The sequence below is a fragment of the Nicotiana attenuata genome, chromosome 8, assembly GCF_001879085.1.
Source record: "Nicotiana attenuata strain UT chromosome 8, NIATTr2, whole genome shotgun sequence".
NCBI classification, from domain to species: domain Eukaryota; kingdom Viridiplantae; phylum Streptophyta; class Magnoliopsida; order Solanales; family Solanaceae; genus Nicotiana; species Nicotiana attenuata.
The window spans coordinates 7967085-7981154 of record NC_031996.1 but is presented as its reverse complement, the minus strand read 5'-3'; the positions used below and the strand labels follow the sequence as shown (position 1 = coordinate 7981154).

The 14070-nt window shown below is 36.7% G+C and overlaps 1 protein-coding gene across 2 annotated transcripts; it reads right to left on the bottom strand.

Annotated features, from left to right (window-relative positions):
- Positions 7973–13023, bottom strand: LOC109230842 (uncharacterized WD repeat-containing protein C2A9.03-like). Of its 2 annotated transcripts, none has more exons than XM_019396295.1 (10): positions 12765–13023; positions 10855–11016; positions 10566–10733; positions 10378–10464; positions 9954–10088; positions 9761–9871; positions 9511–9602; positions 9323–9428; positions 8834–8920; positions 7973–8741 (listed from the first exon to the last, which is right to left on the bottom strand). In XM_019396295.1, the coding sequence occupies exons 2-10, from the start codon at positions 10993–10995 to the stop codon at positions 8328–8330; spliced, it is 1341 nt and encodes a 446-aa protein (XP_019251840.1). In that variant the 5' UTR covers positions 10996–11016; positions 12765–13023; the 3' UTR covers positions 7973–8327. The 2 variants fall into 2 exon arrangements, with proteins under 2 accessions (XP_019251840.1, XP_019251839.1); XM_019396294.1 differs by having other exon boundaries at positions 10855–11023; positions 12765–13022.

Sequence of the window (14070 nt, the reverse complement as noted above, 5' to 3'; positions counted from 1 at the left end):
ACGAGGGTGGGGGACCAGAAAGCTCTTGAGTTTGTTTTTTAATGGAGGGGGCTGGAATGTCGGGGAAGATGGAAGAAGAAGAGCCTTATTTAATTATGGCGATTCGCAGTATAGTACTGCGAATTGCCTTAATTAAATAAGGCTGGGCCCAACTATTACATTAAACGTTGTGTTTTTGCTAAAAAAATAATAAAAAACTACTTCGCAGTATAGTACTGCGAAATACTCATTTTTGTGACTTTTTTTTTAAAACATTAAAAACGTACTTTGTGTCTAAAAATCATTAATTAAGTTTCGGACTCTTGACTAGAGTGTCTTGATGAATCCAATCCTGAGTGAGTTGTGTGCCATGTGTGTGTGAGGTTTTGTGTTATTCTATGCATTGCATTTGATGACTAGAACATGCCCCGCGTGTTTGCAAAGCAAAATAGTAGTTTTGTTCAGTCTTGGAAGTGATATAGGCGTTTCTTTGTTGAGCCATATATATATTTTACCCGCCTAATTGTTATGTATCGTAGTTAAACCCTTTGAGCCTGTAATCCTGTTTCTGTGGCCACCACATTACAAGACTTACCCATTTGTTTGAATTAACCATCTATTTGAACCTTTTAACCTCTCATAAGCACTTGAATTGTTATGAACTTTGTAAAAGTTAAAGTGTGGGGCGGTTGGTTTGAATTTTGAGTGGAACTAATGAGAATAGTGAGTACTTTGGTTGTGACGCTTAGGCTCAATTTTTTGACTCTTGTATAAGTACCTTAAATTGTATGATCTTAACTTTGCTTAACTGCTTTGACTAGAGTGTCTTGATGAATCCAATCCTGAGTGAGTTGTGTGCCATGTGTGTGTGAGGTTTTGTGTTATTCTATGCATTGCATTTGATGACTAGAACATGCCCCGTGTGTTTGCAAAGCAAAATAGTAGTTTTGTTCAGTCTTGGAAGTGATATAGGCGTTTCTTTGTTGAGCCATATATATATTTTACCCGCCTAATTGTTATGTATCGTAGTTAAACCCTTTGAGCCTATAATCCTGTTTCTGTGGCTACCACTTTACAAGACTTACCCATTTGTTTGAATTAACCATCTATTTGAACCTTTTAACCTCTCATAAGCACTTGAATTGTTATGAACTTTGTAAAAGTTAAAGCGTGGGGCGGTTGGTTTGGATTTTGAGTGGAACTAATGAGATAAGGAGAAAGGTGCACTGTTTTGAAAAAATAAGAGCCACTTGAATTGGAAAAGAAAAAGAAAAGAAAGAAAAAAAATAGTTGTATTTTTGCGAAGAATATTCCTAATAAGTGGTGGTTCTTGATGTAATTGTGCTTAAAGAAGTATGGGGTAATATACATTGACGTGAAGGTGGAGTTTTGGTTTGACACAAGTGGGGTTTTAAATGTTAAAATGTATGTATTAAAGTGTGTAGGGAGGTATAATCACTATTATATCTAAATGTATCCTACCCGTCCCTTAGCCTACATTACAACCAAATAAAGATCCTAGACTGAATGAGCTCGATTAGTAGAGTAGTACACTACGGGCAAGCCTATGGTGCATCTTTTGTGGCATATGAATGTCGTTTCTGAGAGTGAGTGAATTCTTTCTATCTTGAGTTCCTAATTGTTCTTAACTTTTATATTGTATGGAAATACTCTCTTTGTTGTGTGAGGGCACTTGATTCATGAAGGAAAGGTAATGTCAGTGACCTCTATGTTAGAGTAAGTGGGTGAGTTGTGAATAATGTGTGGTACTTGTGAGTCAAATCTTGAGGTGAAAATGTTATGCTATTGTGCTTAGTCTATTTTAAATATTCTTGGTCTAATGAGTTAGGAGAATTGTTTAAAAAGGTCGTGTCTATATTAAGTGTAGTTTGATTGCTCGAGGACGGGCAATGGTTTAAGTGTGGGGTGTTGATGATAGGCTATAATTACGTATTTTAGTCGCTTATTACACTCTAAATTTACTGCACTTTAATTGAGTTTGAGCTTTAATCGCTAGTGTTTTGCACTAATTGTGTGTTTTATGCCTTGTAGGAGTGATTCCGAGCTATGTAGATGTTATGGAATGAATTCAAGTGATTTGGAGCTTTGAAGTCTGAGTAAAATCCCAAGGAAGCAAGCCGGGATCGTGTTCGGGGACCAACGGATGATAGTAAAGAACGAAACAAAGAATCGAGCGGGCATACGAAGTCTAGTAAAATGCACATAACTTTTTGCTCAAAACTCCGTTTGGGCTCCAGAATATATTGTTGGAAAGCTATTTAAAAGGGCTACATTTTTCATGTTTTGAATTTTTGCGAATTCCCACTACCGCGCAAGACGCGCCGCGCCTGTGGAAATATCCTACAGCCTGTTAGAATCAGCTCTCTGAACTTCCCCACAAGCACACCGCGTGGCGTGTCGCCCCATGCGGCGCTCCTGTGCAAATTTTACAGAGTGATTGTCCTATTTCGCGCAGGAAAAGATGTTTCATCTGGGCCCGACCCTATTTGGTATAAATACATGTAAAAATGCCATTTTGAGAAGGGGGATATACTTTTGACACATTTTAGACCTAAGGAGGCTAAGGAGACTGGGGATTCGACCTAAGGAGGCAAGAACACACTAGGAGCAAGGCGGAGAATTCTACTACGAGTTTTTCACTTCCTTCTTCCTATTTCCATTATTGGTTATGAATTATAGTATTGTAATTATGCATACTATTATGAATAGCTAATTTGTTATCTAGGGTTTTGATAAAACCTATTGGAGGATGATTTTCCTGTTATGTTAATATAGTTTTGCCGTAGTATTTTCTCTATTTGTTCAACTATTTTATTATTGTGGTTGGTTGAAGAGATCTCAATCGACTATGCCTATTTAGTGTGTATTACTCGGGAGAGAGTGCATATTTAGGTAGTTGTTGAACAACATCACTCCTAACGTATATGAGGGATCAATACGGAGGGTTTAAAGGTGGGATTAGGGATAACGAAACCTTGGTGCGATCCGAGTGATCCGTACTTAATGCCAGCTAGCGTAATTCGGGAGAATATGTCTAGTAAATTGTGATAGTTACTCGGGAGAGAATTACGACACTCACCAAGAAGATAAGCTTGAACAATTCCTAACTTATAGATAATAAGATTCTTGTGTTTAACTAATTAACTAACAAATTAAAATAGTAAATTAACAACTAAAGATACTACGGGTTGGAGAAAAGATTAAAGAGGTCTAGAGTTATGATTTCCCCTATTGTCGGAATCCTTTCCGCTACGTTTTCTATAAATTTGCCTAAGTCTTCTTTACCGATCATGTGGGATTCGACTTCGGACTTGTAAACCGGATTATATTTGCAACGCCCGCTTGGTCCTTTTTTTAAGGCATAGTTGGGCGTGATCACTCTCCCAGACTTTCGTAGTATGACTAAACAGCTTGATACCCCGATAATTATTGCAATTTTGGATATCACCCTTGTTTTTGTATACAGGAACCATCGTGCTCCACCTCCACTCTTTGGGCATCTTCTTCGTTCTAAAAATAATATTAAATAACCTAGTGCCACTCTAAGCTCGCCTTGCCCACACTCTTCCAAAACTCCACCGTGATTTCATCCGGCCCAGTCGCTTTAGCCCTGCTCATCTTACGCATAGCACCCTCAACTTCATCAACTCTAATCCTCCTACAATACCCAAAGTCACAATGACTCCCGGAGAGTTCCAAATCACCTAGTACAATGCTCCTGTCCCCTTCCTCGTTCAAGAGACTATGGAAGTAGGCCTGCCATCTCCGACGGATAAGCCCCTCATCCAACAAAACTCTACTTTCTTCGTCCTTGATGCACTTCACTTGGTCCAAGTAACGCACCTTCCTTTCTCGCGCCTTGGCTAACCTGAACAACCCCTTAGCCCCACCTCGGCCCTCGAGTTCCTTATATAGACGACTAAAAGTTGCAGTCTTGGCCGCCGTAACTGCTAGCTTAGCCTCTTTCTTAGACAACTTATAATGCTCCCTATTCGCCTTCTTCTCCTCCTCGTCTACACTTTTCACTAGCTTCAGATATGCTCTTGCACCTCTCCATTCCACCACCAGTCTCCCTTGTGACCACCAGAGTAACCGTGAGACCCCTGATACCACTCTCGCGGCTTCCCTAATGCACTGTGCAGTCATGGTCTACATATCGCTTGCGTCCCCACTACTCCTCCAAGCTCCCATAGTCACCAGCTTGACCCCCAACTCATGCGCTTTAGCTTCCGTAAAGGCTCCCCACTTTATCCTATGTTGGCTCCTCCTCTTCCTCATGATCTCAAGGTCTATGACCAGGAGCCTATGAAGGGTCGAGAGGTTCTCACTCGGGATGACCTTGCAATCTGTGCAAAGACCTCTATCGGACTTTCTACAGAGTACATAATCAATCTGAGTTTGGGGCACCGAACTCCGGAAGGTGACCAAATGCTCCCTCTTCTTCGGAAAACTCGAGTTTGTTATCACCAAATCAAATGCTCTAGTAAAGTCCAGCAGAGACGTTCCTCCTTCTTTTCTATCTCCAAAACCAAAGCCACCATTCACATCATCATACCCCCTAGACGTCGCTCCAATGTGGCTGTTGAAATCTCCTCCTATGAAAAGCTTCCCGGTGTGCGGGATACCACGCACCATCTCATCTAAGTCCTCCTAGAAACTCCTCTTGACTTCCTCATCCAAGCTTGCTTGGGGTGCGTACGTACTGATTATGTTCAAAGTAAAACCTCCAACAATTAGCTTAATAGTCATCAACCTTTCATTCACACTCCTAACCTCCACCATTAGTTTACGGAGATTGTTATCAACCAAGATACCTACCCCGTTCCTGCCCCCACCCTCCCAGAGTACCAAAGTTTGAAACTGCCCACATCCCGCGCCTTATCTCCTACCCACCTAGTCTCCTGTACACAAGCTATATTAACCTTCCTTTTCTCAAGAATCTTCGCTAGCTCTACAAATTTTCCAGTCAAAGTTCATATGTTCTTGTTGTACTATCTATTAAAAGACATTCAATTAAATTGTACTAGGAATAACAATAGTGTTGGATATCTATTTTTTTAGTTTTTCCATGGTTTAGATAAAATGCACGACTTATTTTTTTATAGTGTTTTGTCATGTAAAAATAGTACTTGTTACTTGTACTTATTTTAGCAACTTAGTAATTTTAGATTATGTTTATTTTCATTATGACTTATTAATAATATTTGTTTTATGCGATTTTATTATCTTTATTGTTGAATATTTTCGTACAATGCCATAGCTCATCTAATATTTTATGTTATTTTCTTGAAAAACACCTTATATAGCTATGTCTTACTATAATAGTATTTATAGTAAGAAGTATAGTCCCAAGCTATAGTAGTATTTATTATACAGTTGTCGAGACATTTCAAACGGAAAACAAATTCTCCCTAGGTTACAATTTATGTGATGTGGTTTCAGGTTTGACTCGGCATGGAGTTTAAAAAAAGAAAACTTTTGAAACTTGTAGTCTTAAACATGTCATAGTATTTGCGTGACTATAAAACATTTGAAACTTGTGATCAACATTTCTGTTTGTGCTAGCAAATGGTATAAGAGTTCAATATTCCATTGGTGAATTCCCTCATGGAATTTGACGAGGATGCGTTTGGTACGAGGAAAAATGACTTTCAGAAAAAAAAATTTCTATGAGTAAGTCATTTTATGGTATTGGTATGACGGACATCATTTTTATGGTATTTTCCATCAAAAGGAGGAAAATGGTTTCAATTATGTAAAAGTTGGAGAATATGAGAATCTGTGGAAAAATTATTAAAACTTTTTAATAAGTCTTCTTGTTTTAAGACATTTTTAATCCTTATTGAGAAAAGGAAAACATAAAGTTTCTTTAAATTCATTATTATTGTTTGTCTTTTTTTTTAAACCTTTAGATCTCCTCCAAAATGAAGGAAAAAAGAAAACTGGATAAGGCAAAGTTTGGAAAATCAAACTCGTGAGTGGTGACTTCTCGTTGGCAATAGTCAGCGACAACTTGTTTGTCAAGGTCATTCTAAATTTTTCTTTGAAATACATTAAAAAATTGTATCTGATAATATTAATTAAAAATTTCTTATAAAAGAACTACTCTATCCGTTTTAATTTAGATATTATAGTTTGACTTGACACAAAGTTTAAGGAAAAAAAGAAGACTTTTGAAACATGTTGTCCTAAAAGCTTAATGGCTAAAAGCTTTGTGGGGTCATGCATTTGTGTGGCTATAACAGCTTCTCATATAAATCTACCCCCCCCCCCCGTTCCCCTTTAAAATCATCCGCCTTGCATCCCCCACCCCACCCTTCTCCCCGAGTATATGCTTCAATAGGAAAATGAAGTTGATTCAAATAAAGATTTCTCTGGTACCCTATGTGAACATAAGGACAAAAGAAAGATACCAAAGCAATATTGTATCAGGCTGCCTGTCTTTCTATAGTTAGATCTCCAAATTTTGGAATGCTCCAAATTTGACTTTCAGCATCTAAATCTAGGTCAATACTAGGAAAAGGAACCCTTGACACAAATATAGATTACTTCTTAAATTTTATGTACCAATTCTTGAACTAAGTTGCTTCGACACGACAGTTTAGGTGCCGCAACCGTATCGACATGATATTAGTATGGGTGTGGGTATGGAATCTGTACCGGATTTGGTCAAACAATTTTGAGTATTTTGATCCCGACTGACAGAAAAATTCGAGACAAAATACAATTTGATTCTAGAAATAAGAACCAAAACCAGGGTAAATTTGAAGAAAATAGTATACCTTAGCTAGGAAATCAATCCTTTACTTATCTACAACTTGAGAATAAAAAAGAAATCCACACTTTACAAGCTATATGTAAGTATTCCACAAAATTTCTCATAATTTAGAGATTTTTTTATTTATTTTTTTTATTTTTTTGAATTATCTTTAGTCGGATCCCCACACTCATCCATACTAGGATCCGTATCTCCGAATCTTAGAGTTTTCATTTCGAAGGATCCGCACCCGAGTCGGACACCCCACCCATATCAGAGCAACTTAGTTTTTGAATGCCCGTTATGTTGGAAATATTCATGTGGGACTTCATCTGATTTTACAAGTGTGATACATATTCCTTCTATTTCTCCAAGTAAAGCTCTTCGTATCGCAATACCTATTGTGTCAGCCTGGCCTTTCATACGTGGAGACAGAATAAAGCGTCCGTAATAAAAACGTTTACTGTCAGTTCTTGATTCAACACATTTTCACTGTAGATGCAGAGGCGCATAATAGATCGATATGAACATCATGAGCTGTCCCGTAATAAAACCAGTTGTTGCTCTCTCGAACCATAGTACTATTATTCACACTCATTTCAGATCCTTCAAAACTAAATATCTTTTGAAAGATCCAACACACGTCCACCGACGTCTTTGAATGATTCGAGCAACATAGCTTGGGTTCCTCAAAATGTGCCACTGTGGCAGTGCAAATGATCAAGCCTTTTTTTTTTCTACAAACATTTAATGTCACAACTTGTCTTTAGTTTATTTCTCTATAACAATTAAACGTCAATCTCAAACACGTTGAAATTGACTATATAATCCTCAACATCCATTTGGTTTCATTCCATCTATTTCATAAATTACTTAACTAACTTGGGATTTTAAACACAAGTTCTCCATATTTTCTACTCATATAAACCTTTAAACAGAATGAAAAACAAAAATACACTCTCAACAGAACCCAGATTGTATCAATATAATTAAGCCTCAATCTCAACTAGTTGACCTAGATCTATCCTGTCCCTTTTAACACATTGAAAACAGTTTGACAGCCTCAAAATTACAATTTCCTAGTCCCATCAACTTCTGTGTTGATCACCTGTAAGTTGTAAGCATAAGCTTAACAAAGGGAAAACAAATTGTTCCGACCTAGGATAATAAGCTCATGAGCTTGGCCTTACTTCACCATCGAGAAAGAAAAGAAAATTGTGGTCAAATGCAAATCAATGAGTCAACTTTCAGTTTGAATCAAGGTCTCAAATACACGATGAAATCGCCCCAACCCCCACAAGATCACAGTTCTGGCCTATGCCTTATGGAAACAACACTTTGCTTTCTTGTTCACATGACTGGAGTTCATCTCGCTTCTATACACATCTCTCCATTCTACATCTCCTGACACTTGAAATGGTGCACAACAATTTATGCGACAAAGGAAATTGCACAACATAAGAAATTTACAGCCAAATCAACTACTAACTCCTATGCTACTGGTTTACAAAGTTAAAGCCAGAGCCATCTTGAAGCCAAGTAAACATACCCGAACCAGCACGCAAAGTGCTCAGATTATTGTATCAAGGTATGTGTAGTTGTGCCGTCGTCCAAACTCCAGAAGGCTACCATATGTGCGATCCCAAACTCCAACGAAAAGGGACTCTGTATCAGGACTAAAAGACAGACCTGATATCTCACCAAAGAAATCAATTTCTTGCTCCTGCTCATACCCACTTTTTACATCAAAAACATGAACGAAATCTGCAGGTTCTGCCATAGCCATATATCTGCCATCAGATGTGTAGCGGATTGACCGAATAGCTCCGAGGTTACCCTTCAAAGCAACAACTGATTTCGACAAGTTCCGTATGTCCCATACTCTGCAGGTTTTATCCTGATTCCCAGTTGCAAAAGTCAGGCCGTCAGGATGCCATGCTGACGCAAACGAGAAGTCACCATGTCCGCACAAAGGTGAAACAATCTGTAAGCATTAAATTTGATTACTGACTGGAGCATCAGATATTGAACAATTCTGATAAATTGAATCATGGGAGGACATAAATGCACAAGTACCTTTGCATTTCTGGAATCGACCAATAAACCGTCGGGATTATCTCCAACTATTGCGAGAAGCTTACCGTCAGGGCTCAGTGATGCATGCTGCAAGCATAAAATGGGGAAACAAAGTAAGTAACACCTTATTATGGAAATAAGAATAAAAGGAAAAAAGAAGTTAATACCACCAAGTTGTATGAAGATAAGACTTGTGTTAATCAATATAAGATGAGTGATTAGAATAATATCTGTATGCAAAACCCCTAGATTGAAACTATTGAAGAATGAGAATGAGAAAGGTATTTTTTTATTTCAACCTAAGCTATTCATAAATAATAAATTTATTTTGAAAACAATAAAAACTAGCAAATTATCAGTACTAGTGCTGCATGACTAATGGCATGCACTAGTAGCACATAATTAGTAAACCTTCTTGGTATACATCCACTATGACATATACATTTTGGGGCATGTGTGCACCCATAAACACATGCAGTACAGACTTACATTCACTGGCCAGGGAAAACGGAAATGCTTGGACAGTTGAAATTTCTCCATATCGAAATCTCTAACTCCAGAGTCGTTATTTGAAGCTATAAAATGAAGTGCGCCACTGAGGAGCAAAAGATATCTCGTTAACTTCATTCTCACTAAGAAATAGCATGTTTCAGGAGTATGCAGGTTAAACATAATACCTGGCAGTGTTATAAATCTCAACAGCATTAGTAATTGCATTGTCGTCATATGTTGTCCGGGAACAGAAGCAAACTCCGGGCCTGTCTAAATACTGCATATAGTTTCAAGAACAATTAGAGACTAGGGAAATAGTTACACTTTCTGAAGGTGAAGATAAAACTGCAAACTCAGCACCATGACCCAAACGTACATGCTCCAGCTGTTGATGCCCAAAAAAGCAAGGAGTAAAAAGGTCCAAATCAATCATACCTTGCAAATAAGTTCTCCTTGAAATCCCCCAGCAACAAGCAACTTGTCTTTCACCGTAAGAGTGCTGACTTGAGTCTGTGTAAATCCTTCTAAAAGGCTCCCAGGATGCTTCTATAATGCCAAAATAAAAAGAAAAAGGTCATAACCAAGTATGCCTAAAACAACCAGTGGATTCCACGTTCAGAACACCTACCTCACATGGTGCTACGTGCCCTGATACATTCAGAACTTCAGTTTTGCTGCAGGTCAAGGATGACCAGTGAATGACGGAAAAATGTGACATAAGGTATACATCATGCTTGGAGGTTGCCCACACCAAGTTCCTCAGCTACATCATGAAACAAAAAAAAAAAGAAAAAGAAAGCTTCAGATTTATTGTGACAAAATCTTAAGTTAACTTGCCTAAAAGAATAAAATAATTCACATTGACATGCACAATTCTATATCAGCAAATACAGATCATATGGTTTATCCAAGTCACTTGGTTTTACATTCAACCTAGTTCATTCACTCCATAATAATGTCGTCTTCCTCAAACATATTCTTAATCTAGTTCCTTCCATACGATGTAAATAACCAATAGTAAAGAAAAAGGTAAAGAAGGCTAGAATAATTACCTGGAAGTGTAAAATTGTTGATTTAACAGATCTTGAATTGCGTCTGAAGTCATAGTACGAAGCCTCTTTGTTTGTGGCTTTGCAGTCCTGTTGAAAGCAAATGGATAGAGCCACCCATGACCCCATTAGACACAAACGTCCTCACTCAGACCAATTAGAAAACCAAAAGAAAAACACATTTATTTTACCTTCTCTGATGCCTCCCCAGATTGCGGAACATTTTCATAGTTCTTATATTGCTCTAATCTCGTTTGCCTGTATTTCTCCCTGGTTATGCTAAGCCTTTCCCAGGGAATCCCTTGAATGTCTCTACCTCTCCTTGCCTCAGCAGCAGAGGTATCTTGCATTTTATTATTCTTCAAGAAGAAAACAATTTAATAGGTTCAGATACTGAAAGCACAATCATCCAAACAAAATGAATACATCTAATATGCCCTTGTACAAAACAACTAAGCTTTTATCGATGAGTTCACAAACCATGTAGTCATACTCATCTGCATCTGAATCAGAGGCATCAATATCTCTGCCATGGAACTCATCATCCATATCATCATCGATAGCTTCCATTTCATATTCATTTGCCATGTAATCAGCATCATCCTCTTGTTGATGGGACATGTTTTACCCCTACTAAATTACCTACAAACTACAAAGGTTAACCACAAAAGTTAACTACATTCAAGAAATGAGACAGTGTATGTTAAACAAATTTCCAAGTCAAATATGGGACAAGATACTCATAAAGCACCTCAATACTAAAGCACCACATCCATATAGAGAAAGACCAAGTTATCGTTGGCCTTTGAACACTATGTCAATCCATAAATGCATTCAGACCCAAAACAAAATGATTAGATATAATATTTTAAGCAGCAAAGCACATAAACATGCATCATACATCATCTTCTCCTCTATCTAGGGTTCTACAAAGCCAGCTCCTTATCATATCAAAGATTCCACCCACAGGGATAGACAACAAAAAAGGCAAGCATCAGAAACACGAATACTTGCCTGGATCTGCATAGAGATCATGTCAAATGAGCACACTAACAATCCCTGAAGTAAAATTTTGAAAAAGAGAAGAATACTTGTAGCCTAAACTATAGTCAGTAACTTAATTACAATACCTGAAGAAATTCACGATTTCAACTTCCTCGTAGATTTTATCTTTTTGAATAAGGAAAACTTCCTCAATTAATAATAGTTAGGACTCACACTGTAAAAAGCAAGTAACAGCCTACAACATGACTTTAGACAAAAAAGCTATCCCCCCTACATATTTAACCAGCACAAATTCAAAACTCAGGAAAGACCGAAACTTGAAAACTGTGGTGTATGCAACCAGTGACTGACGTAAGTAGAGGGAAGGGGGTTCAACTGAATCCTCTTCGTCAAAAAATCGCAAATAGGATAAAAATCAATTTTTTTGGTTATGTATAAACTATTGAATCACCTTGACATGAAGAAAAACTCTAGTATAGTCGTAAAGGGGGTTCAAAAGTTGCAGTAGGTCATAGGTTCAAATTCTAATTATGACATTCTAGATTTTTTTTTGAATCCCGTTGTATAAATTCCTAGCTCTGCCACTGTATGCAACACCATATCTAACTTTAGACACACACATATGCGAGCGCAAACACGTATAGATTCACAAACCTAGGATATACGACCAAAGGGAGGACCTTTTCTAACTTACTGAATTAAATGCTGACCAAAATAAAATAAAAAATTTAGGCGCAACCTGCATACTGTGTATGCAATCAGTAGCGGAACTAAGTAGACGGAATGGGGTTCAACTGAGTCCCCTTCATCGAAAGATTATACAGCGCCAAATAGGATAAAAATCAATTTTTCTGGTTATATGTAAACTATGGAATCCCCTTGACATGAAGAAAAATGCTAGTATAGTGAAAAAGGGGGTTCAAGAGTTGCGATAGGTTATAGGTTCATATTCTAATTATGACATTCTATATTTTCTTCGAATCCCCTTATATAAATTCCTAGCTCCTCCACTGTATGCAACATCATATCTAACTTATAGACACACGCACACGCGGACACACGTATAGATTCACAAACCTAGAATATACCACCAATCGAAGGACCTTTTCTAACTTACAGAAATAAATGCTGACCAAATTAAAAGAAAAAAAATTAGGTTCAACCTACATATCAAAACTTTGCGAATTCAACAAATTGACAGCATATATACTAGCAAAAATCCAGCATGGAAGATCATTAACCACAATAATACCATAAATTCCAAAATTGAAAAAAAACACAAAAAGTCAAACTCTAAAACATCAGAGATAATACAAAAACATTAATCATACATAATTAACGCGGAACAGAAGGAGAACAATGATTTTTTAACAAAAATTTCTGACCTTTGGGCGCAAAAGGGAACAATTGATCGAGGTTCCTTTGATCTCGATCTAGAGATTTGATAATCAGAAGAGGATAATTAACACATGAAAATTTGATTGATTTGGTTAATTACGAAAATAACTGCAGCTGTTTTAGGATTGTAGATCCAAACAGAGATGTGGGGAAAAGGTTAATTTCTTTGTTCTTCTTCAAACGACATTTTCTACTCCAAATATGGAATGGAATGAAAAGGATAACCTTTGGTTGTAGGGGTATTCTTGAAAATAAATTATATACCACATGGAACTGAAAATGACTTAAATAATCAATTTTAATAAATTGATGTAATCTTATAGACAAAAAGAAAATGTAATCTTCAATCTAATTAATGTAATAAAAAATTATAGGAAAAATCATAATATTAGATGGGAGAATCATCACCATTTAAGTTTTGATCTCGATAAAAAAATCTTGGAAAAATAATCTTTAGTAAGAAATTCGTGGGTAAGTCTTGAAAATTTTGAGGGTTGTCATAATTTTATAAATTATGATCATCACAAAATTCTAAAGGTTGTCATATTTTTGTGTAATTGATTATAAAATTCTAACCAGTGTGCTTTAAAATTCTACGAGGGTTATTTTCTAGAAGTTTCTTAACGGGATCAAAATATAAATAGTAGTTTAGAAAAAAGGTCCATTTGGTATTATCCATATCTATATACAATATATAATATATAATATGTAATATAATAAAAGGAGAGGCAAAGATACCATATTAAGCTAAGTGGCAGTATAATAAAAAGTCACTTGGCAATTTAGGACAAAATTAGTTAGGTGAGGTAATAATCAACTTTTTTGAATCAAAAAATATTAAATTGTGCATTATGTGTTGTTAATAATTAGTTACTATTTTTGAATTTGAACTTATACATACTTAACTATTTTTTAACGGGAAACAATAATTTTTATATATTGAGAATTATTTGTTCTAATTAACTAAATATTAAATCGAGAATGTGTGTGCAAAAAGGTAGCTTTCTCTCTCTAGAGTCAGATAGGGTGCTCTAACTACGCCGGTGACAGGAAATGCCTAAAGGAAGGCCGTCAAAGAATAGGAATAGGAACCAGGCGATGGAGAAGCTTCGACTAGTAGCTAATATTGTTTCTTCGACTGGTAACTGAAGAGAATAAAATAGAATAATTTTGGAAATTTTCTGTGTGTTTATTTCTCTACACAGTGTAATGTATATATACAAAAGAATAGAATCTAGTCTAAACATTGCCAAGTGGCAGTATCTTACTAGTCTACTCCTAACAACTATTGTA